Below are 27,521 nucleotides of genomic sequence, written 5' to 3'. Positions count from 1 at the left end.
GGACATCAACGGCTAAATGGATTTCGTAGAGTGCTTACATGTACTCACAAGAAAGCAGACACAGAAACTAATCTCACGGAACGCATGGAAAAAGTAACTATCATCTTAATAAAAGAAATTTGAAGGAAAGAATGGAATAAAAATAAGACTTTAATTTATCAACCAAGTCTGCTTGCTTCAAATGAAAACTTTCCACGTCATGAAAAACTTATATATATCCAGCTTTTTCTGTGATGTTAATGTTATTGACCAATTCCATTATTCCAGTCTCGAAGCTCCAGCGTTCATTAAATTAACGTTGACAGTAAGTTTGTAGTAGTTGAAAGAGAGAGAGAGAAATTGGGTAGATTAATAAATTTTCTTTCACGTCATTCACGGTAACTAGTCACTAAACGTCCTTTAAAGAAAACAAAAACTTTGAATGTCAGTTGGAGTTTTAAGGAGCCGACAAATTAGAAGAAGCGTTCATGTGGAACTTGCTTGCTAGCTGCCTTCAATCAAATCGTCCCAATAAATAATTGTGTTGGAGACTTGTTGGAGGGGGTTCAAAATTTCAAATCCTATGTATAGCATGTTATGAAACCAAATTGGACCAAGTGTGATAATAATAATAATGAAAGAAAACTGAAATCCATTCTAACAGTCCAATAATAAATTAAAAATCGATCCGAAATTTGTAAGTATCATATGTTTACGTGTACATGTTAACCCAAATGAAACCAGGCCGAGTTAACCCATTTTCTTTTTCTTTCATATGCAATCAGCCCATTTCACACGATGCGTGGATGTGTCAGATAAGCCCAATTATAAAAAGAATACAAAATAATAATAAATAAATAAATAAAAGCATCTCCTCATGGTAATCTCTATCATTCCTCTGTTTAAAAGTAAATAGTGTGCACGTAGATAACTATAGTTTCTTCTTGTATAGTTAAATTATAGCACTACGGTACGGGCACGTGTTTATCGTTAATCTTATCCACGAGAAGACTCTCAAGCATGTGGTTAACAACTTCTCCAAAAGACGACACGGCTTCATACGGAGGATCGAGTGGATGGTAGAGACTCTGAAGCTCTGAGATTTTAATGGTTGATTCTGTTTGACCATTCAGAAGAAACGAAAGACAAGTGGACACGTTTGGTAGAAATAGAATCTTTTTGATCTCCATGCCGGAATCTATGATTTGGCTACAGCAGAGCCGTGTCTGCATGCAGGTGTGGCGTGGGTCCGGTCATCCTTCTGCTGCTTGCATGTGCGCCGTGGGGTTCAGTGCCTGCAGGCTGCACTTGCCTAGTTGCCTCTACGCACGCTCCCAGCCAAGAGACAACTTGCCATCCCGGCATCCGGCGCTGCCAGCAGCCAGCTTCTTTGTGAATGCAAATGCCCCAAAAACCACAATTATAACCAAAGATTGCCCATGGTTGATTCCTCATTCCATCCACTAGTTTAGTAATCTGTTCACAAAGAGAAAGTGATGATTCAAGGTTCACTCAATCATATTCAAAATCATATTGTAGAACATCATTATTTGAAATGAAAACTTAGTTACTATAAGTAAGATAAAATTTCAAAATACGATTTAGATCTATAATCTATTTTGGAAATTTAACAAATTTCATTGGACCTTAAGATCTCCAAGTATTGAATAGAGATCTATGCTCCTCACATCTCTTCACCATATTTTATGAGGAAGTCTATTGGGGATCTAGTGGAGTTCATTTTGTTAACAACTAGGAATGACTTCACTCACCCCCTATTGTGAGATAAATAAAATAAAAAAATATAACAAAAGCACAAACCTATACCAGCCACCAGACCCAAGACCCGGTGGATATTTTTGTTTGAATAATTCATATATAATAGTCCTTTTTTTTTTTGAAAAAAATTGTGTATTGTGTATTTTAGGAAGAGAGAGGAGAAGGAGAAAATATGGGTGGGTGGGTTTAAATAAAAATCAGATTTAGTTTGAATTGGGTGATCGAACGATTATTTAATGCCACATGGCACAATCTTTGATGGAAATTGCAGGAAGGAAATTACAGACGATGTGAATCCTACGTTTCAGCCACTAGGACGATGCTGATGAAACTGGACTCTCCTGCGCACGTGACTTCTTATTTCACCGCATATACACGCAATGATTGGATCCTGTGTACCCACGTCAGCAAAAGCAACCCCTTAGGCCCTAATCTTTAACGACGGGTGGCAGCCACGAACTCTTACGTAGCAGAGATTTCACATAGAGAGCATATATACCAATCCGACGGTCGGTTCGATATTAGCCGTTGGAATGAGTGTCTCTTATGTATTCCCCTTACAAAATTCTATAAATAATGAGGGAGGCAGCGTTGTGAAAGTGATTTCCCAATTGACGAGAAAAGGTTGGAGGAGGCCGGGTATGAGTACTTGAGTAGTGGGAGCGAGAAAGAGTGGTCGAAGAGATCTTCCTTCGACCATGCTTATATTTTATGTTTTTTGATATCTTTCTTTACAAAATCAAAATTAGGGCATTTTTCTTCTTCTGATTTGAGGAGAACATCGTCTAAGTGTTCTTGATTTAATTTGGACTGAAGGGACTCAAATACTCGGTCGGATCCTCATGTTTGATTTTCAAATTTCATTTTTTTTGAAGAAAAAGCCAATTTCGAGGGTTTTCCTTATCGGATGTGAAAATTGAGTTGATTTGTGGAGAAAAAGACCCCATAATGACTCCGTCGGGAATTTTTGTTGTTCCAGACTTCCAATCGTCTGAGTTTGGGTTTGGGTTTGAGTTTGTCTGTGTTTGATGGTTTTGCAAAATTCCTTTGATTTTTTCTGATATTTATTGAAGTTGGAGTTTTGAGTTTTTCTCACTTCAGTTCGGTTTAATCTTTCGAGTTCTTCCAGCTATTCAGCGTAAACTTGTTTTTATCCAAAAGAGAAGGGTGGGTTCCATGGATTTAATGTGAAAAAAAGTTTTTACATTTTTCTTTCATTTGCTTCTCTCTGATTATATTTTTCTTACTGGATTTAGCTCTGTCTTTTACTCAGATCATATCTTATCAGTTTGTTGGCTGATTAATCACTCATTCCTATTTTGGTGGTTTCTGAAATCAGCAGAAACTCCACAACTTTCCTCTGTTGCTGGTCTCAATTATCGGACACGCTAAATTATTGCCATCTTCTCACTCGGAAAATTAATCCTTTGGTCTTATCGGTTAACCAATTGTTATTTTTTGTTTGCTTCGGGATCCTACATGCTTCCGTGGAAAATGGCCTTGGCTTTCCCACGATTATCTTGGTGGCTGTGGAGCGGAAAAGATCGCGAAGCAACAGTCTCCTCTAGTTCTGCTTTGAATTCTCCATCTGAATTGGGACTGGATGTGCGAGAATCCGATTCTGTAAAATATGCTTCAGTGACGCGGAGTAAGATGGACCCAACGCAGAGAAGGATTAAGCGGAAATGGCACAGCAGAGAAGAGCGAAGAATTGACAAGCAATATGATGTGGTGCTGGTTCCATCCGATTGTGGGTGTTTGTCTGGATCTGAATCAGATGACTCCGATTGGTCGATTGGGTGGTTGGAGCCTCATGCCCCTGAATTCCTGAGTGACGATGAGGCGGAGAACAGTTTTGCCGTACTGGTTCCATGCTATGGCCGTGGTCGCAGAGAGCTGGTGGAGCTCAACAACCCCAATAACCAGTTCCTGGGTGCCATCGGGAATCTCCCCAATACTGCAAGCCATTTTCTAGGTACGTTATTTCTTTCCTAACATTTATTTTCTTCTTTCTCCCTCCTAATTCTTAATATTCCCTCTTCTTGATGTGGAGATTTTCACTTTGTGATGCACTTTCTTCTAGTTTCTGCTAAGATACATCCTTTGAAGTTTCAAGCCTATTAAGTTCTTTGTTTGGTTCTTTGTTTGTGATGCATTAGTGATATATTTTTTGTTTTTGGGAATATTAAAAGAACTAGCCTGTCTAGTAATTTTTTATATGTCCATCGGAAACGTTTAGAGTTTCCAAAAGTTTCAGCTGTTCTGTACTTCTATTCACTATCCATCTCCCATTGCTCTTCTTGGGAAGAGCTTTAGCAGTTTTTATGCTCATTCTTGTTTTCTTGTAAATTCACTGATTAACAGAGCTCCATTTCAAGATCAAGAATGCAGTCTTTGTCAGATTGCAAATATATATAAATATTTGATTTAGGCCTCTAATCTTTTAAGTGAACTTAGTTTTCAAACATTCACATGATGTTTGTATTGGTATGGTATTTTTTAGTTACACAAGTGGTTGTTAGATTCTTTTTGCTTAGGAATGTTAGTACAATTGTTTTGTTTTATTTCTGGCTCAGTCATATTTAATAGCTAATCAGCAGCTATATGATGCTTGATTTCACACGATCAATTTGCAATTATTGCCAATTAATAAACTAAGTTGTTTTTTTTTGGATGGTCATTGCTTACTATTTTCTGCGTTTGATTGTGATATGCAGAAAGCAAGAAGGTCATAGAAGAATGGCTTTCTTCTCTTCAAAACAACTGAGAATCACAATTTTGTTGGTTGCTGGCCTTGAAACTGTGTTTCTTCTGCAATAACTTGACTTGGAGGTGATGATGATACAACCAACAAAACCCTGAGGAACCTTGTGACAAATCCAATATGAAGGCAGCAAAAAATGCACTACTACTTGTTCTAGTTTGTTTTTTTTATCATTAAAGTTCTCTTTGGTTGCTTGTAACGTTACCCTTCCAGGAGTAGGAACTAATTCAGGGGAGAAAATGGGGATGAAATTCTTTTTGGGTAGAAGAGGGGGTTGCTTCTGGTGTTTGAAGCCTTCTTTATATATATATATATATATATATATATTCTTTCAATGTAAATAGCAAGCGGATGTACATTTGGGAAAGCATTTTTATGCTTTAGTTACCACCTCTTGTAAATAATACAGATATATTTACTTCTTTTTCGTTTGTCTTCTTTCTTTTGGTTGGTCATGAAATCTTGTCCATTGTTCCGCTTTATTGAAGGACATGCTCACACCAGAGAGAGTGAGACATCACACAACACACAGACCCCTCTATCCTTCTCCTGACCTTCTGTTGGACAAACAGAATGGATTAAAATCCATAACAGTAAAGAAGTCCCCTCGATTAGAACTGAATGTGAATTTTCATTGCTGAACCTGATCCAGATTTCTTCCATTCAAAGTTGAAAGAGATACGATTGGTGTTTTCAGGCCCGAGGGAAAGTCTGACCAATTTTAACGCATTCCCACTGATGATGCAACCAATTCCAGCTGATCCTGATCAGAATTGGCTCATTCCTGACCCTAGAGCCTGCTACTGACCCTAGAGCCTGCTAGTGATGATTGATTAAAAAGACAAAAGCGGACCAACTTGCCCAATAAAACAAAGGAACCAACAAAATCATTTTCTAGGCTTTATTACCCTGAAAGAAAGGAACCAGCAAAACTCTATTCACACGTCACTCACATGGCTACCACCCACTACAAGACGATACAAAATGACAGTGTCTGGTATCAAACCCAAAAGGGAGCATCTTTGAAATCTTTGAAATAAGCCCCTTTGAAGACTTTCATAAAAGCAATTGGGATTCTCCCTCTCCACTAAAATATCAAATGGTAAGTGGAAGTCATCTTTACCTTACTCATCATTATTATTTAAGAAAAAAGGGTTAAGTAGCAGCAGCTTTTTTTGAATTCTTTCCATCTCCAAAGTGAATTTAATGGACAGTGGAAAGAAGCCCAGCAAGGAAGTCAGCACCATAATTTAACTTTCTGAAATGGTGATTAGAAAGAAAGTGCAACCCAGAAACCACGGTTTCCGCAATTACAGACCCTGCAAGCTTTGCTAGATTTTATTTTCTGCTTTATGCAATGGCCGTCAGATGGAAGATGAGAAGGAGGCGCTCCCCTCTGTTTACATTGAGAGCGAGCCACTCTGCGGAACCAACACATGCCACGTGGGCTTCTCTATTTGTGATGTTTGAAGGATCGGTGCCCCATGTAGTGCGAGCGACTTCTTCTCTCATCCACGATTCCCTCTTAGGGGTTGTGATCTCTGGGGGATTCCTACAATCGTTAGCCAAATTTTCAGATGGTTTTCTGTAGAATCTTTCCTTCCTCTGTTCTTCTTCTTCCTCCTGGAGATGCAGAAACCGTCCTTCAGCTTCTGTAAGGACTTTAGAGAGACACAGACAGACGAGAAGAGATGTTGCAGAGAGCAGCAAGCAATGCCTGTACTTGGTGGTGGGCAAGCCACCTCAGGACCAAGCAGTCGAAATGGCTCGAACAGAACCTTCAAGGTGTGTTCATCATTTACCCAGAAATTTTACCCCTGACTCATAAAACCTCATCTGAAAATTTCATCTTGTTGAGAATAAATAGCCTTCTTGTAATGTTGATGCAAGTATGGTGCAATGCTTGGTGTTTACTATCAATATCATCCTCTCCTCTTTTCTTCAACTGTTAATTGGGGTTCTTGAGGCTGAACACAAATATACTTAATTTGTTCATCTTCTCTTGTTTTGATGTTAGTTCCTTATAGTAGCTAATTTGGATATATGGATTCTGCAGCGATTTGGATGATGATTCATGGAAGTAATTATATATCAGAGCACATTGATTTCATAGTACATTCAGTGGAAACTAAATTTTCAACTGTAAGGATAAAAAATTGGCCATCTGTAGCTTACATTGAGATGATTGACTTGGGTGAAGAACAGAGGTTACCGATGGCTCATTAATAACAAAACAACATGGAAACTAACTTAATAAGTGAACTCCTTATAAAAACACAAAAATAAAGCACTGTTATTCACTGGAGACGCTTTAGTACATGTGTTTTGCATATAAGAAGCCTTTGAAAACTGTATTCTTCATTGGTGATGGTTTTGTGGGACTCCACCATTTTGAAACCATCCAATTTCTACATGTAAGAGTTTGTTTTATATTTTGTTTTAATTGGTGAGAATAAAGCATGCTGTTCTTTGACAGAATCCTCAAGGCCTAATTCCCAGTATTCTTCAGTTACTTTCTTTTGCTTAGCCATTATATGCCTAAGCACTCGGTTTATAAAGCCATGATGCTGGAGGTTCTACTCCACCTGAAACCCTTTACCCAACAAACATCACCTTCTCTTTCCCCACCCTCACACACTTAGGGATGGTGGAAAGATGGAGAATAGAGTACAGGAAGAAAGAAATAAATAGTAGTGAATCCTGTACCAGTCCAAGATAAACACATCATAACATATTCTGAGCATTTTTGGATTCAAGGGGAATTGAAGAAGCATTGCTTTTAAATGGACTACAACAACAACAACAAGCATTTCCCCAACTAAATGGTGGGTCCTTGCCTTTGCAGAATCATGTAAAAAGAGTTTGGCTTGGTTTGTGGGTTTTTTTTATTTAATAGACCAGTGATGCTTCTAAATGGACTGTAGCTTTCTTTATCCCAGTATGGTGGCTTGTAGATGACACAAATTCATATCATCAATCTCTTATGTTCTTACAATCCAAATGACGATTTTTTCACTCTCGTAGATATGGAGGAGAAGGTCAACTATATGCTTAACCTCATCCAGGAGGATGGAGACTCATTTGCTAGGAGAGCAGAAATGTACTATAGAAAAAGACCTGAACTCATTAACTTTGTGGAAGAATCTTATAAGTCATACCGAGCCCTTGCTGATAGGTATGACCACATATCAGGAGAGCTCCAAAATGCCAACAACACCATTGCTAATGTTTTCCCAGAGCAATTTCAATTTGCAATTGATGATGATGAAGATGATGACAGTTCTCCAAGAAAGCATATTCCTCCGACCAATGAAAATAAGATTCCCAAGGTCTTGCCTAAACCCCCAAAACTCAATATCCCCAAAATCCAAAGTTTTCGAAAGAAAGATGCAAAGGACCAATCAAAGTTACCAACCAAAAAAGTGCAACTCAAGAGAAGTACTTCATCTACTTCTAAAAGTACTACCACTTCCAAGATGAGTTCAGCTGTAGCACTCCAAGAGATCGATAAACTTCAGAAAGGGATCTTGGCCCTACAAACTGAGAAGGAGTTTGTCAGGAGCTCATTTGAGGGTGGGGTTGCTAAATATTGGGAAATCGAGAAACAGATCAGCGAAATGCAAGAGGAAGTCTGCACATTGCAAGACGAATTCGGTGTGGCGACGGTAATTGATGATGACGAAGCACGAACACTAATGGCAGCCACAGCTCTTAAATCATGCCAAGAAACCTTGATGCAGTTGCAGGGTAAACAAGAGCAATCAGCCAAAGATGCAAAGGTGGAGTACCAGCGGATTGAAGATGCTCATGAGAAGTTGCATACAATCAAGAATGAGCTTATTAGTGATCAGATGGACCAGTCAGACCTACCTGACGAGAAAGAAGCCATGAAGTCTAGTTCAGGCTTATATAATTTGGAGCAGAAAGTCAATCTGGAACATGAAAGACTCCAGTCGGAATCCATACAGGAGAAAATTAGGGAACACTTTGACATGAACTCGGATACATTTCTCACAGTCACAGAGCTGGCAGAAAAGATTGACGAACTTGTACACAAAGTCATCAATCTAGAGACAGCAGTCTCATCACAGACTGCTCTGATAAAAAGGTTAAGATCAGAAACTGATGAACTTCAGGAAAACCTAAGCAACTTGGATGAAGAAAAGACCACTGCTGTTACAGGTTCAGACAAGCTGACAGACGAACTAAGGAAAATGGATGAGAAGTTATCTGGGATTCAGGATCTCCACCAGAGTGTTGAGGATCAAAACAACAACCTCCAAACACATTTTACTGAAACACGCTGTAACCTCAACTACCTTTCCGAGAAACTGCACTCAGTGAAGCCTGACGAGGAGATTGATACTCCAGGTTCGCCTCTGGCAGATTTGGGCATTTTTGGTGAAGCACAGAAACAGAAGGATGACATTCTCAAGGTTGGCTTTGAGGGGAATCATAAACCAAATGATCTTTCTAAGAAGTCTGATGAAAGTATTGTCAGTGCTGAATTCCAGAGGATAGGCAACCAAGATTACTTTGGTAAAGAATTGCATTCTAAGAAAGAGGACCTATTCCCAATTGAAGATGCTGATATAATCAAGGTTGACCCCCAAGAGAAGAGTAGCTTTAATGACTTTTCAGCTAAACCACATTTTGTAAAGTCCAATGGAAATGTTGAGACATATGGTTCAATTAAGGATAACACTGAGAAGCAGGAGCTATCCCAAACAGAAGAAGATAGTCTCTATCTAGCCTCTCAAGAAAATTTTAACCTCAATTACTTCTCTGAGAAGGTGCATTTTGTGAAGCCCGAAGGGAAGGAAGAAATCTTGGCTTCATTTCAGGACAATGTTGAGAAGAAGGATTCATTGGAAAGTGAAGAGAATATCTTGACTTCTGACTCACAGGGAAATTGTGATCCCAGTCATCTTTCTCAGGAACTGCATTTTGTTGAAGAAGAGGTTCAGAGCCCTAACCTCAGTGCTCAAAATGAAGATGGTATTCCTTCCAAGTTAAGCAACACCAGTGATGATATTTCTGAAAGTTGTGAGCCTTTAGGGCAACTAGACAAAGTTGTGAAGCATAATACATTCGCAACTCAAAATAACATGCCCAATGAAAACTCAGAGCAGAAAGCGATTGAAAAAGAAGAGGAAGATGAACCAAACTGGCAAAAGTTGTTCTTAAGTGGACTGGAGGATAGGGAAAAGGTTTTATTGGGAGAGTACACAGCAGTTCTTCGGAATTATAAAACTGCAAAGAAGAAGCTCTCTGAAATAGAGAAAAAAAACCAAGACAATACCTCTGGAACAATAGTGCAACTAAGGGAACTTAAGTGTGCCAATGCTATTAAGGATGACGAGATTCGATCTTTACGTCAGAAACTAAGCTTTTTGCAGACAAGTTTTGAAGGAAACCTGGAAGCCACTGATACACATTTGAAAAACAAACAGGGAAACCAGCATCCAGTTATCAATTTGTTAGATGATCAAAGTATTGATGTTGCAGTAACAAATGACAACACTATTACAAATGTAGCAACAGAAACTAATCCACTAAGAGAAGAAGAAGAAATCAAGGTGATTCATGTTGATGAAGCTCAGGCTGTTTCATCCATTGAAGAGAAGCTCAGGAGAGACATTGATGAGCTATTAGAGGAGAACCTGGAGTTCTGGTTAAGATTCAGCACGTTAATCCATCAAATACAGAAATTTCAAAGTTCAATCCAGGATCTACAAGTTGAAATCTCAAAATTGAAGGATAGCAAGAAGCAGGAGGGCAACACTCCAACTCATAGATCTCCAAAATCAGATGCCAGGCCAATATACAAACACCTGAGTGAGATCCAAACAGAATTGACAGTCTGGCTGGAAAACTATGCACTGCTGAAAGAGGAACTGCAGCACAGATTCTCATCTTTATGTGAGATACAGGAAGAAATTTCAAGAGTCTCAAATACAGGTTCTGACACTGAAGAGGTGGAGTTTACTAGTTATCAAGCAGCCAAATACCAGGGGGAGGTTCTGAACATGCAACAAGAGAATAACAAAGTTGCAGATGAATTGCAAGCAGGAGTTGACCATGTGAGAGGACTCCAGGATGAGATTGAAAAGACTCTTTCAAAGTTGAATGAGGATTTCAAGTTGTCAGGATTAAAAAACCAGAATCATCCCCATCAAGTGAAGCATGCAGGCAGCCGGTCTAAAGTTCCTTTGCGTTCATTCATTTTTGGTGTCAAAAGCAAGAAGCAAAAGCCATCATTCTTCAGGTGCATTAATCCAACATTGCAGAAACAACACAGTGATCTGACTGCTGAATTCCCTCCATAAATTGGTTTATTTGACTACTTTCTTCACTCCATCTTCTTATTTTCCTTTTGAAGGATATAGATTTTCTTCTTTTTCTCAGTTCTGAAACTTCCGAGAAACTGAATACAAAGAAAATTTTCTTTTTGTCCCCTGATTTCCGGTTCATGAAATACCAATCACCTAAATGAATGGTGCACCTTGACAACAAGCTCAGATAAAAGCGTCTAACATGAGTGCTTTAAGAAGAAGATTTCTAGAGCATTTACCAACACACTGAACATATACCTGTCGCAGATACCAAGCATACCACAACCACAACTTTTGTTTAAAAGAAATTCATACGATGCGAGCTAACCACTGGCAGCAGCACCACACATGATGCAGAATACAGTGATAAGGCAAGAATGAAATGTTTTCCAGTTTGATTGCCATCCATTGGCTTTCCATTTTCAGATCAATCAAGATGATGAGAATTATAGCATGATTCTGATAGCAGATTGCCTAAGGGCCTGTTTGGTTACTTGAGTCTCAAGATTTCAAAAATCTAGAGATTTCAAATCTAATTTCAAATCTATAAATTTCAAATCTATGGAGTCACAATTCCTAAAATTAACTGTTTGGTTGTAGAATGAAATATGTGGATTCATCCTAAAAAACTATTTGGTGGACATGACTTTTGTGAAGTCGCAAATGTTTAGAGCTTTTATAGTCACAATGAAATCTCTGAATTTCATCTCATACCCATAAATCTACATATTCACGTTTTTAGTGTAAAAAGATGAATCTCTAGATTTCACGAATCCAGAGATTTTCACAACCAAACGGGTATAATTCTCAGATTCATGAATCCAGAGATTTGAAATCTCAAGATTCATGTAACCAAACAGGCCCTAAAAAAAGGTACTGTAAGGTAATAATTTGAATTAAAAGGAATTTATGCACCAGACTGCACTGAGCAGATTCATTCTAGACGGTGGACCTTCTGGAACCAACATGGCTCATCGAAAGTATTTCACCATTCAGATTACATTCCTATACGCTTAATCTCACACATCATAATTAGGTACCAATGCAGTGAGTTGTTTTCAGCATTCTTTTGATCATCTAAACATATTCCATCTATGTGAAAGTGCAAACATATATCGGCAGACAATTACATGGTACTTGCATAATACTAAACAAACTGACATCTACCACTGAAACAAAAATGGTTGCATAATTATTGCCAGGAACAAGGAAAGGGAAGATGTTGGGATTGCCGGTATAGAGGACCCTAGTTACCTTTTCCCCTTCGAGGGGATCTACTTGTCAGTAGTTGCTCTGGAGGCTGTAATGAAAGATGGATCCCAAGATCTAAGTGATATCACACCAAAACCTACTCGACCTTATCCCAACTACATGGGTTGATCAGATGGATTCTTGTCTTCAAATCAGCTCCATTCGAGGTCATACTCTGTAAAAAGCCTCATCTGAAGATGGAACCAAAATGATATCAGGCACAATGTTAACAAGACCCATCTCTCATGAGGCAAGTGGGTTATTTTTTCTTTATTTCATCTTGTGGAAGCTGTAGTCCCATCAGTCCAAGCATATTGGAAGCAGGACCAGGTAGGCCTTGTTGAGAAGCAAAAGAATCTAGAAAGCTCTTCACCAGATTCACATCCACATCAATTGGGGTGAAGTCTTCATCAATCTCCTTCATGGAATTTGATGGTCCCTGCATTATAGACCGAAACATGAACAAGTAGAAAAAATGACAAGGTTACTAATCAACTGCTGTATCCAAAACCAAACATAGTCTGTATGTTGTTTAGAGTTTACCAGGGTCATGCCTAGGTATTCCACAACATCACATATGATATGCATAACTGAAGCACTACTTGCAACAAGTCCATGTGCAACTTATAGCAAGTTAAGATGCCTCAAACTTTAGAACTTAATATATTAAAGACAGAAGGGGCTGAGACACACTGTGCTCTACTATCACGATGCTAACGAGGCAGGAAATGATTGCCAATGAAAAGAAAATTCAGACATCAAATAAGATCTAACAAGACCTATTCATGCACACAATAATACATTGTTTGCTCTATTGCTGAACAGAATTAAATTTGGAAGATTTGCCATGTCTTATCAAGTAATGACTCCTGAGACTTGAACAAAATTTGTAGGAACCTCAGTGCACCCACCTTACAAGCACATTCATGTGCAGGATTCAATTCATAGTTAATTGGATTTCAAAGAATCGAACTATTAAATGGGTGACGGTAGTGAATGTTTGGAGTTCACATGATAATGATGGTGATAGTGTTAACAGTGTGTTGACGGAGGAAAAACATGAAGGGGATAAAAGGCCAAAACACTATCCATTAGGTCCTCTGAGGTGCAAGACCAGACCATATTGCGAACTCTTTTACAAGGGTCAATTTTGTTGTGGAAGTTTAGTTTAGTCTAGTCTCTACTTCAGAAATTAACTACCTTGGCTCTCCAGTTTCCAATTCCAGATTTATAATTTTAGGCCTAGAAGTTCCTATTTTTAGTTGTCTCTACTTTTCTTACTTGAAAGGCAAGCACAATTGCCCCTAAATATATAAAGGCCTTACAGCCAAACCCCCCCCCCCCCCCCCCCCCCAAAAAAAAAAAAAAAAAAAAAAAAAAAAAAAAAAAAAAAAGAAGAGCCCTCTTATGAACAACTTATTAAAAAATATTGCTTTGGGCAAAGAATATTCTCAAACTGAGCAACAACGAAGGGATTTAAGGCCTCGGTGGTGAGAGCCAAAACCCAGGGCTGAAGAAGCTTGACTGAGAGGACCTAAATCAAATCCTCTTTACCTTCTAGTTTCTTTTTTAACTTGTTTCTTCTCCTATCAATCAAATCCACCTGGGCAGATATTATAATTGAAGCTGCTGCAACTACTGAAAAGAGCCATTAAAGATGCTGTGAATCTGACCATCCCCACTCATCAAAGGTGATGGTGCTGCTGCTGGTACTCCCATTTGAACAGGCCTGCCGCTGCTGTGATTTGGCTGTTGGCTGCAACATACGGTCCACCCATCTCCATCCTCGAGCTCTGCTGGCTTTTGAAGCAGACCATTCCAACCGTCCATTAATTGATTTCTTCCATAAATCTATACCTTCTATTTTTATTCCATCTTCAAAACTTCCATTTTACCCATCAAAATTTCACCAAACTTCCAGCATACCACCATCAATAGCCTTCCATTGAATTCAACATTAGTTGCATTCCCCTGGTTTGGCCTGCAGGACATAGTTATCGATTTCGGAATTGGTATCACATCCCTTGATTGAACTATTAGTATTTAGAAAAACTTCCAGCATAACTTCTCTGTCTTACAAGCACCACTCGATCAGGATCAGGAGTCATCCTACTGGCTGGTCTGGTTTGTATTCTCTAAGTAATGAATTCTGAATTTTGTTGCAATTTGATGTTCTGCATCATCCAATCATTGACCTGACTGGAAAGCGGTTCTTAGCTGAACCTATTCTACCTTAGAAATGGCAATGACTAACTTTACCCAAACAAGGAATTGCGATCAACTAGTTCACCTTTGATTTGGCCAAAAGGCATGACATCACATGGTTTAAAAACTAACTCCAAAAAAGAGAAAGGAGGTGGGGGAGGGGGGGGGTGGAGGAGAAACACAACAAAAATGTTTATTTTTGGAATCACCATTTGTGTTTGGTTTTGATGCTATATTACTCTCTATCTGTTTCCAGTTATGAATTTTCAACGCCACCCCTTCTTACCCACTAATATTAATGCCACTCCATGAGTTATCCAAATGTCTAATGATACCCCCTATTGAAGAATAAAGGACAAAGGGGAGGGGCTGTAACTAAGGTTTAGGGTTAGGGGAGAGTAGGGGTTTAACTAGAATTGAAGGGGATGGAATCCTAAAGGTGTCCAGGGTTGGGAAGGGGTGGGTTGTACACTTGTACTTTCTTGAGAATGGAAGGCTGCTGCTGGAATTGAATAAGTTCTGCTAGAGCTTGAAGAAGACTGATGGAGACACACTCACATAGCTGCCGCAGGCTTCCCCAAAGGTAACCCACGCTCGTCTCCAAACTCTCAATCGATATTTCATTAATCAATTCAACTTGAAATTACAGAGGATGGAGGCTTCAAACTAGGACTCAACTAAGGAAACCAACTTGGTTTCAAACAAACAATCTACTTCTAATTCTAAGTCTTACTTGACTAAAGACTCTAATTCAAAAAAGGATTCTATCATATCTCACCCTAAAAGGATCCAATTTGGAATCTAAGAGTAGATAGAATCCTAACAAGAAGCAAATTGAAACTAGGGGATTCCCGTACAACCTAGGAATCATATCCTAATGAGGACTCTTCAATATCTCACAAAATAATGATTCAAGTAAAAAAAAAAAAAAAAAAAAAAGGTAGATCTAAGGTCCTAATAACAATCTGGACCCAATGGCACCCTACTTACTGGCTAGAGTCCTTACTACTATAGACATCTGGGTATGACCTCTAAAGAGGTGATGAGGGTTTAATAGGAGAAGAAATCGAATCCGTCCTCGTACTATAGACAGAGCACAGAAACAGTGCCTCTGTTTTTTTTTTTTTTTTTTTCATATGAGTTTTACTATTTTTTTCACTTTATTATTTTTTGTGTGTGTGTGTGGGGGGGGGGGGGTTTAAAGGTAATACTATAAAATGGATATACAAGACTAATGGTGTTAGGAATAGGGGGTGTGACTGATACTTTATTATTTGGGATGGCATTAATTTTAGAGGGTAACCTAGGGGCGGTGCTGAAAATCACCCCCCCCCCCCCCCCAAAAAACAAACAAAAAAAAAAAAAATCCCCTTCCCTTGCATTTCATTTAATTTTTTAGTACATACAACAACAACAACAAAGCCTTGTCCCGACTAAATGGGGTTGGCTACATGGATTCTTGCCTTCCAATCAGTTATTTTTTAGGCCATGCTATACAAAGCCTAAGCTATGCATATCCTTTCTCACCACTTCTCTTAAGGTTATCTTAGGTCTACTCCTAGCTCTCCTAGTTCCTTCAATCTGGATTTGGATTATATCACTTCTTCATCCAGGGCATTTATAGGTCTTCATTGAACATGGTTAAGCCACTTCAAACGACTTTCTCAAAGCTTATCACTTATGGGAGCAACTCCTAGACCAACTTGAATATGATCATGCCTTATCTTATCCTTCATAATTTTGCCACTCATCCATCTTAGCACCCTCATTTCTGTTACACTGAGTTTATCTATATGATTCTTTTTAACAGCCCAACACTCTGCACCATACATCATAGTTAGTCGAACGACAGCCTTGTCCTATAGAATTTTCTTTTAAAATTTAATGGAATACGTCAATCACACAAGACCCCGGACGCACTTCTCCACTTCATCCACCCTATTTTCATTATTTGGGAAACATCTTCCTCTATATCACCTATTTTATTTATGATTGAACCTAAGCACTTAAAAGAATCACTCTGAGGAATCTCCTTATCGTCAAGTTTCACCACCTCATCTTTGCCCGATCATGACTAAAGTTACAAACTAGATATTATGTCTTCGTTCTACTTAATTTATAGTCTCTTGATTCCAAAGCAGCTCTCCATGATTCTAACTTTGTATTAATGCCCACTTGAATCTCATCTATCATGTATCAACACAATATCATCAACAAAAATACACCAAGGGACCTCGTCTTGAATGTCGTTGACTAATTCATTCATTACAAGCGCAAAATAAATATGGACTTAATTTTTTGGTACATAAAATGTTAAATTTCATTTTATCCCCTTCATTTATAAACACTTTTCTCATTGCAATATTTACGAAATCCAAAAGATAGGGACAGAATTCACGTCTTTTTTTCATCACCATAATAGCAGCAGTGCCAGCCACATCTGACGAGGATCAAGTAACATAAAAGGAAAAAATATGATCATATGTCCACCACACCATGTATAAGATAACAGCGTAAACCAGAGGAAATTACCTCATCATTTTTGGAGGATTGATCACTAGCACGAACAAAACTATTTTTGAGAGTGGTGGTCTTCAGTTCCTCATTCAGAGCATCAGAATAGGAATCCATAAAGTTAAGTTCTTTTCCCTTTCCACACTCCAAAGGATCCATATGCAGAGACTCATCCTCAGACTCATCTGCATGTTTTTCAACGACATTAGAAGAAAGACCACAACTCCAAAAAAAAAATGATAGCTCAAGATAGCTTTGAAACATGTTTCAATATGTTTGAATAAATTGATAATATAAAATACAATACACATCCTGATAAAGTGAAGTAAATCCAAGAAGCATATTAAAGATGTTACACCAATTTTAAATTACTCAAATATGTTGGACTTTTACAGAATAAAATTATAAAACTTCATCATCATTTAAAAAAAAAGGGAGGCTATTTGCAAGGCTAATTATAGAACTAATGGAAAATGCAGTCTAATCTCAAACTATGAAAATACATACAGTTCCCTTGGTGTGCTTCAAACTCAAAGAAGGTCTTGTCACAATATGGACAAGCCACCACTTATTGCTTTTGCTTCACACTACATAGAGTGCAGGTAAGGAAAAATAAGGCAAATATGTTCAGGCTGGCCAACGCCTGGAGCTTCTAATGGCTGGAGTAGCGCAGGGCCAGTAGTCTAGGGTGAAGTGAAGCATCGGGCATGCTTCTTTTGGCAAGGGGAACTAAAGTTGCACCAGCTGTAGACACGAAAGAAGGGGGGGGTGGCAGGGAGCTGGGTGAGAAGAGGGTTAAGCAAAGGAAGGGAGAGGGGCAGGGTGTGCAAGGGAGATGGGTTGCAGATTGACAAGGGTAGGGACTGTTGGAGATGGGCGCACAAGGGGCAAAGCACAATAGGGGTAAAAACATGAGATGGGTGCTAGAGATATGAGACGAAGTGATATATTATACTCTTAACACAATTGGGGGAGTCCCCTTATCATGGTTTCCTTTCTGTTTTAAGTCTTTACTTATCAATGTGGTTTAAGTGAGTTTCTTTTAAGCCTAATTAGATAAGGAGCCTTATTCCTCATGTAATTCTATCTTGGTTTATTATAAATATATGTGCTCGGTTGTATAATAGGATAGATTCTATCACCCAGACCAATCCCAAGATCTGTGAGACAACTAAGGCTTTGCATTGCATTATCTTCATCTAATTAACCTAACTTGCAAAAGGAGACATCACATGCCCCTTCTGCCATATATCATGCAGGGCATGCCCCCCCCCCCCCCAAAAAAAAAAAAAGAACCCGGAAAAAATCCCATTCTAAGTTTCAAATTTAGTCATTCAAAGAATTAAGCAGAAGGAATGGGAAAAGAATAATAAAATTGGAAATCACAATGAAAAATAGAATTTACCATAATCCATATCAGAAGATGATCCTTCTTCACTACCAGAAGCATTAGCCATGTGATTCTGACCTTCAAGTCCAAATGCCAGTTCCATGTCTCTAATAAAGCGCTCCACATCAAGATCCACCGCTTTGGAGTCTCTTCAGAAGGAAAAGCAATAAATGTTCAGCTCAGCAGTCCTCTATAAGCATATAAAGAAAGACAGAAATGCACTTCCCAAATATCAAACACCCTGTATGTTAGTTATAAACTTATAACTGAAAAGCACCAAGCATGAGAGAGGGCAAAGGATTCCATTGAGAATCAGATAAGGCAGAGATATCAGAAATGAAGTTGATGAGTTGCCAATGCCAAAAGATACAAAGCTTTCCAAAAAAGACAAAACATGAAATTCATGAGTGTAAGATAGTGGCAGAATGCTTTCTTAGAAAGCAAAAAGCTGTTGCATAGGGCATCGGTTGTTTGTTGAATTTGTAGTGGGGTGGAAAAAAGTAAATTCTTCCATGAAATCCCAAAGCATGGTTTGTTGGGTTCAATGGAAGTGGGAAAGTGGACAGACCAACTTCCTTCAATTAAGGTTAAAGAAGCTTGTCTACTGATGTGGCATGTCACTTTTCCCACCCCAACAATTTTAAAAGTTCCACATATTTAGGGGACTTTGTGGGAAGTGAGGGATCTAATAAAAGTTGAACCCACATTTGCAACTTTTCCACAAAATCCTTTCCTATTCCCCAACCCCATTACATGTGGGTCCCACATGTTTATTTTCCCCACTCCTTGTTATCTAGCAAACAAATGATGCCTAAGTAAACCAACGAAGACCATAGCAGATATCAGAAAGGGATGGCATTAGATTCCCCAGGCTAAAAGACTATATCAGATAAAATACATGGCAGTTTTCTAGATCCAAGAGGCTATAAAAGGAATTTGCAATGGAATTAACTTCCACCATATTCAGAAAAACACTTCGATGGTGCTTTATTATCCACCTGAATTTCAAACCTGAATGTTTAGAAACTGTAATAAATTTATGCTGTCATTGGAAATTGTGGTTCCTGTCTCTTTCAAATAATTATAATCATGAAGTTCAAAGTGGTGATTCATGCATGCTGATTTTACAAATTCATCACCAAATTGAGCTTTTTTGATTAAAAACAGATATAGGATTTGTTGAAGTATATAGACTTGGGATATTTACTGTTCACGACACTAGTCACGTGAACAGTAAAATCTGTTTTTTTACTGTTCACGGTACTGTTCACGTGAATAGTAAAATCTGCTTTTTACTGTTCACATGAACAGTAACTTTGTTTGTACTGTTTACGTGAACAGTATTATGCTATTGATGTTATTCTACTTTCCATTTCTAATGTTGGAGTCTTGCTACATAAGTTTTGGGAGTTTTTGGAAAGCATAGGTTTCTATTTTGGTGGTAGTTTCTATTTTCAGAACTTTCTATTTTTAGAGCTAGGAAGTTACTAAAGTTGTAATTTTTTTGTTTCTTTTTTCTAGAGGGCAATTACTTGTCTCTCAAGTTGTATTAGATTCATTAGAAGCTATAAATAAAAGGGCTCTGTGATTCTAAACTTTTAAGCAAGAATCACAAGCCTCTTCTACTAGTTCTTCATCTCTCTTCTCTTCTTCTTCTTCTCTCTTTTCTTTGTTCAAGTTCAGCTGCTGTTTTGATTATTTAATGCTTGTTTTCTAACAGGGTTCATATACATGTTAAGCCTTTGATCCCACTGTTTTTCTATGTAATTTGCCACTTCTATGCGCCTAAAATATGGGTAATTAGGTTGCATACGGGATTAGCTAGTTTGTTTCTTTACGTGACTGTTTTTCAAGTTGTCTTTGGTTAGTTCAATTGGACAGGTTCTTGTTTGGGTTAGTTCAACTGATGGGTTCTATATGGTTCAATTTAAGTTACAAGTAACTGTAGAGTGGGCCGGGTTAAAACTTTGGAATCCATTCTGCTCCTAGTTAGTATAAATTACCTAACACGTTAAAAATTGGGTTAGGCCAAACTTTATAGTAAAAGATTTATTTGAGTCATTTATATAAGGTTGCAAGGGAGGTAAACATTAAAGATGAATTTTGATGTTAATGGAAGCTTTTGCTGCTCTTCTCTTCTTTTATGTTGAAGATTTGTCCTGTGTCTGATCAAGGATAGTGGGATTGGTACCGAAGCATTCACTTTAATGTTTCGCCCAGACTATTATTTAACCAGGGGTAGCAGGCCCAAGGACACCAGAAATTGGGCCCAAAACAGCCCCCTAGACATGCGGCAGCCAGAGCTGGCCGAACGCCCCAGAGGGTATCTTGGGCGTCTTCACACCCTTCTTAGGGGTCTCATTGGTCCAGTCAGATTCTGTGTCTTGTTAGGAGTCAAGTTCTATTTTTATTTTTTTAGTTGATCATGTCATGGTAACTTATTAAAGAGTTCTAGTCCAAGTGGGAGTCCTAGTTGGAAATCATTTTCCTTCTAGATAATTATTATTTTATTTGTTAATTTTTGTGGTCCTCAAGAGACCCCCGGTTTTAGTTGTTGGTTAGTTATTAAGTTGCTATTTATTTGGTAGTTGTTAAGGGATTCCCATTCCAAGTTGGATTCCCATTTTTAGTCCAAGTTGTTAGTCAAGTAGTTTTGAGACCAAGTGTCTTTCCTTCTTTGTAATTGGCTATAAAAGAAAGCCACCCCCTCATGTAAAGATTAGTCTAGATTAATACAATTAAGCATTAAAGGAATTAGGTCGTGGGTTCCAAGGAAGATACCCACAGCTGAGTGTGATTTTCTGCAAATTGTTTTCAAGCTTTCTCAACCTCAAGAGCCTACAGCAGCTTAGTGAGTGTACCAGACCACTCCCATCTAGTAAGTACTAACCCAGCCCCTCCCCTCCACCCATACCCTAACTCTTGCGCAAGCCCTTGCCCCTCTTAAACACTGCAGCAGCAAGCTCCCATCACTCCCTCTTCCTACACCTTGCCGCAGCAAGCCCCCATCCCCGCCCCCCTCTTCTAACCCTTGCGGCATCCCTATCCCAACCCTTCCCCACTCCCTTCCTCTTTCTTGCGCCCTTCTTGATCTTGCAGCAGTTTGGGAAAGAAAAAAAGAAAGAAAGAAGAGATCAAGAAAGAGAGAAGAAGACCAAGAAAACCAACCGTGAGCTTCCCCTCCCCTCTTCCTCTAACCGCAAGCTTCTCAAAATCTTCCCACCCTTTCCCTAATTGTTAAACCACATCCCATCCATATGAATCTCTCCCATATCATGAGACTGAAACCTTAGTCCCAATCTCATCCATCTAGGGATTGTAAAAACCTAGTTTTCCCAGGTATTCCCTAATCCTTTCCATACACAAGCCACAATTTACCAAATAGAACCAACCACTGTAGGGATCCTTGTTAACCTAGAATTGCCCTATTTTTTATTACCAAAACTATCCCATCTAGGACATAGATAAAACATAACCCCAAGGTTAGCCCAGTTAATAGCTGGTTCTAAGTAAAGACGGATCCTGAACACTAATCCAGAACCTAGGTTACATCAATTATTACGGTATTCAATATCGGTTCCCGCTTTGCTGGAAAATGATCTTACCATTGATGTGGGACACATACCTATCAACACCTCAGGTGACTTACTTAACGAAATTAGTATTTGACCCGATTAACACCCTATTATGTGAAACCTGCATCTCTTTGAAGCTCTCATTCACGTTATTGTCAAAGATCTGAACTTTTTTTAATTCAAGATCTCAATTCAAACAAGCCGCTGTCCAAGGACTTTCTCTATCAAAAGAAACAAAGCATGGGTCGTTCCCAACCCCATTCACTCTTCTTGCAATCTTCTAAACAACCTAACTCTAGAATTCCACCATCTCTGAACCTCATTCCCAAACCCTGGAATCTCCATAGACAAACCAGCATCAAGAATCAACCTAAATTGGATTTCCTTTCTCACAAATCCAATGGGAAGCTCGATCATGGTTGCAAGCCCTAGACCATATATATCCTGATCTTCCTTTAAACTAAAATTCAAAACCCTAACCCTCCTGCCAATTCATAACCTTCAATATAGACTCCTCATCAAATTGACATAAAACCCTAACCCTAATTTGACCTAGCCAAACTGCCTGTTCAGGGCAGATCCTGCTCATTGGCCTCTAGTTTGTCTCCTACCAACCAAGAACTACTTTAGCTATTTTAGAGATCAGATCCTGGGCTCCAACTTAAAAGGAGATTTTTAGCAGGGATGGCTTGGATGTTTTCAAGAATACAAGGAACACGGTTCATTAAGTTCAACAAGTCATACCTAAGCATATACTGTTAACATCTTGTTCAATCGTGTTGCCAATAATATTTTTGTGTATCTTGACAACTAAAATGACAAGGACAGAAGTATCATTTACTCCCATTCCTCTTATGTACATGTGATCAGCTAGAAACCTGTCCTCCAAAACACTGCATTAAATTGAGACCATCACATCATGCCATACGCTTATAGCTCAGTTTTCATATAAACTAGCAGATTTTTCTATTCAAGCAAAAATTCACATCTCAGATAATTTCCCTGATCAGAATTCTTAAATGGCCCAGATGAAATGTTCCAGCATATTCCCCCCTACCAGTTGCCCTTTTTTCTTCCTCAGCTTCGTCTGATGACCACATCCCCTCATCCATATTACAATTCCTCTCGATTAAATATTCAGTTTAGGTGCAAGATCATGTCCAGTGGATGTTAGTCGAAAGAGTGAATGTTTAACATGTTATCTTTCTCGAGAAGCACCTATTTCCAGGTCCCTCTCTGTTCCAAGGAATGACATGGTGTAAATAGAAGGCAGAGGAAGACTGAAGCCGGCCTAGGTTAGATAATAATAAATAAAAAAATGCTTACTGGTGCACAGCGCCTACAGCTCTAAATAAATGGAGCTTAATCATATCCAGCTACTTCAGATAGCATTCTAGTTGCTTTAGCATTTGCTCTTCACCAAAATCAAAGACTTAAAAGTATTGGCAATTCACAAAGACCATTTGAAGCCCCCAATAACAAGAGAGGCAAAAAGCATCTCTCAATTTATTGGAGGAGAAAACACAGAAATGCAACTAAAAGAAGTGTACTTACTACCAAGCAGCTAACAAATAGGTCATAATACATCAAAGTTCAGACAAACTTAGACTACTTTACAAAATCAAGATAGATTGGACAAACCTGTTTTCTGGAACCTCTGCACCTTCATAACTTGAGACTTTGTGGACAAAATTTTCCATTGTATTGGCTATTTCACCAATACCATGATCATCTAACTGAGATTGGCCAACTTCCTCCTGGTCTTTTGATTTACCATTCTTTTTATGTTTTGATTCATACAGTTCCATTTCTTTGTGCCTCTCTAAAAGGGCATCATTTAACTCTTCCTCGCCACTATATAGCCAGGAATCATCATCTGAAGGAGGAAGGTTCAGACCCTTAAAGTCATCCACAGAATGGGGTAAAGCAAGAAGTTCATCAATGCGTCTCACAGGGGCATTCATCATTTCACTGCAACACACAGGGTAAATTAAAAACCACTAAGCAGCATAAATGATCAAAAATACCAGAATCTTAAATCATGATATTCTCAGTCTACATAACAAATTTATATTTAAACATTTATTTGGGTCAAATATTTAAACATTAAGAAGCTATAAAAGCCACTTACATAGTTTATCAGTGCTTTCTAGTGTTAATCGAAAAGGGCATAAGAAGACTAACTTAGAATTTTCCTCCCTGACTGTCCCATGAACAGCACATGTTTGACAGATAACCTAACAGACGAGTTCAACCATTTAGCCTAACATGCCATTCAGACTGTGTTTAAAGCCCAGAGTAAGTCCACAACCTAGAGTGTTAGACCAATCTTATTTCACTGATAACTGAAGAAGAATGTACACGTGAATCTACATCATGTTATGGTTTTGAAAGTCTAGAAGGCTCCCTGTCACCATTATTTATTAATTCACTATTAACAATAGTAAGAAAACTAGCAACGGACAGATAAGAAGAGCATATTACCTGGTCCTAGAGGACAAGGAACTGTTTCGATAATACTCTTGAGCATTTTCCAAGAGCTGGCGATACTCTTTTGATCCAGGGAGAAGCTCTCTGAAGTACCCACTTTGCTCTAAGCTCTTCCTGAACGCATCCCAGGTGCTCCCCATCAACTCCGACCCTTCACGACGCCTCTGTTGATAAATCATCTCGAATCCACAAGCGATCTTCATCCCCAGATCCGCTTCCATATAAGCAGAAGTATCCGCTCTAGGAGGCATGGGGTAACACTTGGGAGCCTGGAACGTCTGCTGTAATAATTGTGCATACATCGCCCTTGACATCCTAACCGACACCTGAACAAGCTCTTCTCCAGTACCACCACTCAAAAACTTCTCCATCCGAGCGGCATACTTCATGGAATCAATGTCACGGTCGTAGAAACCTTCAACTGCCAGTGAAATCAAGCAAGGCTCATGCTTCAACACCTGCGCCACAGAAACCGGAACCCTAACCCTAACTGTATGCAAATTCGACCGGGCTCTCCCCGGATACGCAGAAATTCTGTTCTTCAGAGCCAACTGCACAGAGTCCGGTGCCCGAGCCTCCCCGCTATCAGTGGACAAAAAACACAACGACTCAGACAAGCTCGGATTCGAAGGGAACCTTTTTCTGGGAATAATGTGAAGTTCCCCCTGCCTTACGAAAACTCTATTCAAACTGTTATCCGGCTTAATCCAGCGGGGGAGAGAGAAAGCTGCTTCGATGAGAAGAAACTCACCGTCGGTATCCCAAACACGAACTGAAACGGAGGGGATTCTGCGAGTAATCTCGAAGAGGAGAAAGACAACGAACCATTCGTCTTCCAGGTTATCACCATACCTAGTTTTGCCGTGAAGGTGAGGGATTTGATTGGAGCAGACACAGTTCGAAGTAGTAGCACAGGAGATGGAGAGATTGAAGGGCTCGTGCTGCCATATGTAGTCTTCGATGTACGGCGAAACAATATCGAGAATTTGGAGATGAAGTGAGCGAAGCCATGAATTTGATAGCTCATTATCGTTGTCGTTAGCATTCTTCTTGACGGAGAAATCAGGGAATATGGCATAGAAGACGGTGTCTTCTGGGAGCCTGGAGTTGAGGTGAGAGAAAACAGAGGTTGGTTCGTTTTCTGCAGCAATTCCCGCCATATTTTCCTTTCTTTCTTCGTCTTCGTCTACCTCTGTTAAGACGTTTAAAATTCTTGAAGGTTCTTTCTCGTCGAGCCCAAGAGACGCACAAACCGCCAATACATGAGTCCACGTTATGCCTTCGAGAGAGACCGACCCATCTTCCTCACTTCCTGTATCGGTTCCAAAAGGTCAGGTTGACCCATAGAGTCTAGGGTTTAGCGAGCGTGCGACCGAACCGGAACAGGGTTACGTGATAAATTACGGTTCATCATCCGGATCATCCGTATCATCTCCCGTAACGGAGAGCACTCACGGTTCATCATCCGGATCATATCTCGTAACCCTACATTGATATTAGTGTATTATTTTGTATCTTATATAACAGGAGGAAGAAAATAAATTTTGGATTCTATTTTACTAAGGGTAACATTGTAAAGTCACAAGTGATTAAGGATAACTAAAAAAATATTAAATTATATAATTATGACTTAACAGATTTTTCTAACAGAGTGTATTAAAAGGTATTTTGGGGGATTAATGGCTAATTCATCATAGTTTTAGGGTGTCTTTGTTTTTTGCCAATTAACTTGGAGTATGTGTGTAAATTTCTTCAACAGTCCTTTAGGCATATCCGAAAGAAGAGAGCGCAATTCATAAAACTAGGGATTGGAATTTCATCACGTAGTCTTGCCTAGATTAAACTAAAATTTTGGGACTAGGAAATCAGCAAAATTGTTGCAAATCTTAGGAACATAAGAAAAAGAAAAGTACTCATCTTCTAAGTTCTAGGCAGATCATTCGATTCTTTTTCTTTTCTTTTTTTTTTCCTGCAAAAACTGTAAACCTTATATTAAACACTCCAGTGAAATCAACTGGGAGTGAAAATTCTGCTGTCTGCTAAAAATAAGGGTGGTCCGATCATTTGATTCCACTATAACATCTAGGATGCCTTGTCAACTGATATTGCTTCACTTGTTAGGATATCATCAAACTCTACATTTATGAAGTTGCCAATATTGGAACCTGGTCACTACTTCGAAACACGATTCTAATGCCTCATTTGGTTCCATCCCATTTCAGTGCAGTAGATGTATTAATCTCAACTATCTATTTGGAGTGGGACTCTAAGAATTATTGAGTATCAAGAACACATGGCCTGTTCATTAAGAAGAGCTGCTGAGTAACCCTTCCATACAATGGTGGAGCCACTTGGGATTGGGGCCATGGCCCTCGAATTTTTTTGAAAATTTAAACTATACCTATATTTTTTGTTATTTCTCTCACTTTACATGTGAAATACCATTATTTGACCAGTCAAAAGATTAAAAATAAAAATTTAAGATAAAGATAATAAGTACAAATGTCATTATTAATCATTTTCTAATGGTTTTCGTTAAATCCCTAGTTTTTCCCCTCACACTTTTCCACAGTTATCCGATATTCACTCTCTCTTTCTCGAATGAAAAAAAACATTCAATCCCATCTGGGCCCTACTTCGATAGTTCCATGGTAACAAATTTAACAAGAACTGTAGAATTTCTGACTACTGCTTCTATGGTAACAAACATGACATGACTACTGCTTCCATGGTAACAAACTTAACAATAAGCGTAGAATTAGAATTTCTGGAGTCAGCAATTTTAGCATTAAACGTCGGTTGTACGATTTGATTACAAAAAACAATACCTGCATGAAAGCATCAGCAACTGTAATCAATGCAACCACTAGTATCACCTGCCACTAATTAAATTTCTCATTTCGTTGCTTGTCTTCTTAGTTCTTGCTCGTTTGGTGAATGTTTTGGAAGTAGAACGCAATCGATTATCCTAACCACTATGTATTTTTTTTTTCAAATTAAAACAGAAGAATCACTCATGGTAATTCCAAAACTTCGCAGTCACTTCACTTCCCTTCTTTCTCTTGCTTTTCCTTATCTTTGTTTTCGTCTGTCTAGTGTCAATCATGATATTGTGAACTTCTTTGCTTAGAAGGTGGGTGGAGAAAAGAAAAAAAAATTCAAAAGTGAATGAGTTGGATTATTAGATAGCATTTGGATTAAGATTACCATTAATCTTCTGACCTTACATTGGAAAAATT

General features: G+C 38.7%; 3 protein-coding genes across 3 annotated transcripts; 2 read left to right on the top strand and 1 right to left on the bottom strand.

Moving 5' to 3' along the window:
- Positions 1-2,354: 2,354 nt before the first annotated feature.
- On the top strand, positions 2,355-5,307 carry LOC149017121 (uncharacterized). Its single transcript, XM_089151447.1, has 2 exons — positions 2,355-3,733; positions 4,476-5,307. The coding sequence occupies exons 1-2, from the start codon at positions 3,238-3,240 to the stop codon at positions 4,523-4,525; spliced, it is 546 nt and encodes a 181-aa protein (XP_089007573.1). The 5' UTR covers positions 2,355-3,237; the 3' UTR covers positions 4,526-5,307.
- A 193-nt stretch (positions 5,308-5,500) lies between these two features.
- Positions 5,501-11,305, top strand: LOC149017120 (protein NETWORKED 2D-like). The gene is made up of 2 exons (XM_089151446.1): positions 5,501-6,307; positions 7,547-11,305. Exons 1-2 carry the CDS (start codon positions 6,214-6,216, stop codon positions 10,849-10,851), a joined length of 3,399 nt encoding a protein of 1,132 aa, XP_089007572.1. The 5' UTR covers positions 5,501-6,213; the 3' UTR covers positions 10,852-11,305.
- A 171-nt stretch (positions 11,306-11,476) lies between these two features.
- On the bottom strand, positions 11,477-25,574 carry LOC149017119 (suppressor-like protein). Its single transcript, XM_089151444.1, has 5 exons — positions 24,277-25,574; positions 23,434-23,763; positions 18,233-18,366; positions 16,846-17,012; positions 11,477-12,547 (listed from the first exon to the last, which is right to left on the bottom strand). Exons 1-5 carry the CDS (start codon positions 25,440-25,442, stop codon positions 12,368-12,370), a joined length of 1,977 nt encoding a protein of 658 aa, XP_089007570.1. The 5' UTR covers positions 25,443-25,574; the 3' UTR covers positions 11,477-12,367.
- Positions 25,575-27,521: the final 1,947 nt, after the last annotated feature.

Source organism: Hakea prostrata, chromosome 4 (genome assembly GCF_041222555.1).
Source record: "Hakea prostrata isolate BN-2017 chromosome 4, UWA_Hpros_2, whole genome shotgun sequence".
Taxonomy (NCBI): Eukaryota; Viridiplantae; Streptophyta; class Magnoliopsida; order Proteales; family Proteaceae; genus Hakea; species Hakea prostrata.
The sequence above is the reverse complement of the archived record's forward strand: the minus strand, read 5'-3'. Positions and strand labels throughout refer to the sequence as shown.

Coding starts and splice junctions, on each gene's coding strand:
- LOC149017121 (XM_089151447.1), top strand. CDS start 3,238: ATGCTTCCGTGGAAAATGGCCTTGGCTTTCCCACGATTATCTTGGTGG. Junction 3,734..4,475: donor TACTGCAAGCCATTTTCTAG/GTACGTTATTTC, acceptor TGTGATATGCAG/AAAGCAAGAAGGTCATAGAA.
- LOC149017120 (XM_089151446.1), top strand. CDS start 6,214: ATGTTGCAGAGAGCAGCAAGCAATGCCTGTACTTGGTGGTGGGCAAGC. Junction 6,308..7,546: donor GCTCGAACAGAACCTTCAAG/GTGTGTTCATCA, acceptor TCACTCTCGTAG/ATATGGAGGAGAAGGTCAAC.
- LOC149017119 (XM_089151444.1), bottom strand. CDS start 25,442: ATGGCGGGAATTGCTGCAGAAAACGAACCAACCTCTGTTTTCTCTCAC. Junction 17,013..18,232: donor ATCTTCTGATATGGATTATG/GTAAATTCTATT, acceptor AAAAACATGCAG/ATGAGTCTGAGGATGAGTCT. Junction 12,548..16,845: donor AATCCTCCAAAAATGATGAG/GTAATTTCCTCT, acceptor TCTATAATGCAG/GGACCATCAAATTCCATGAA.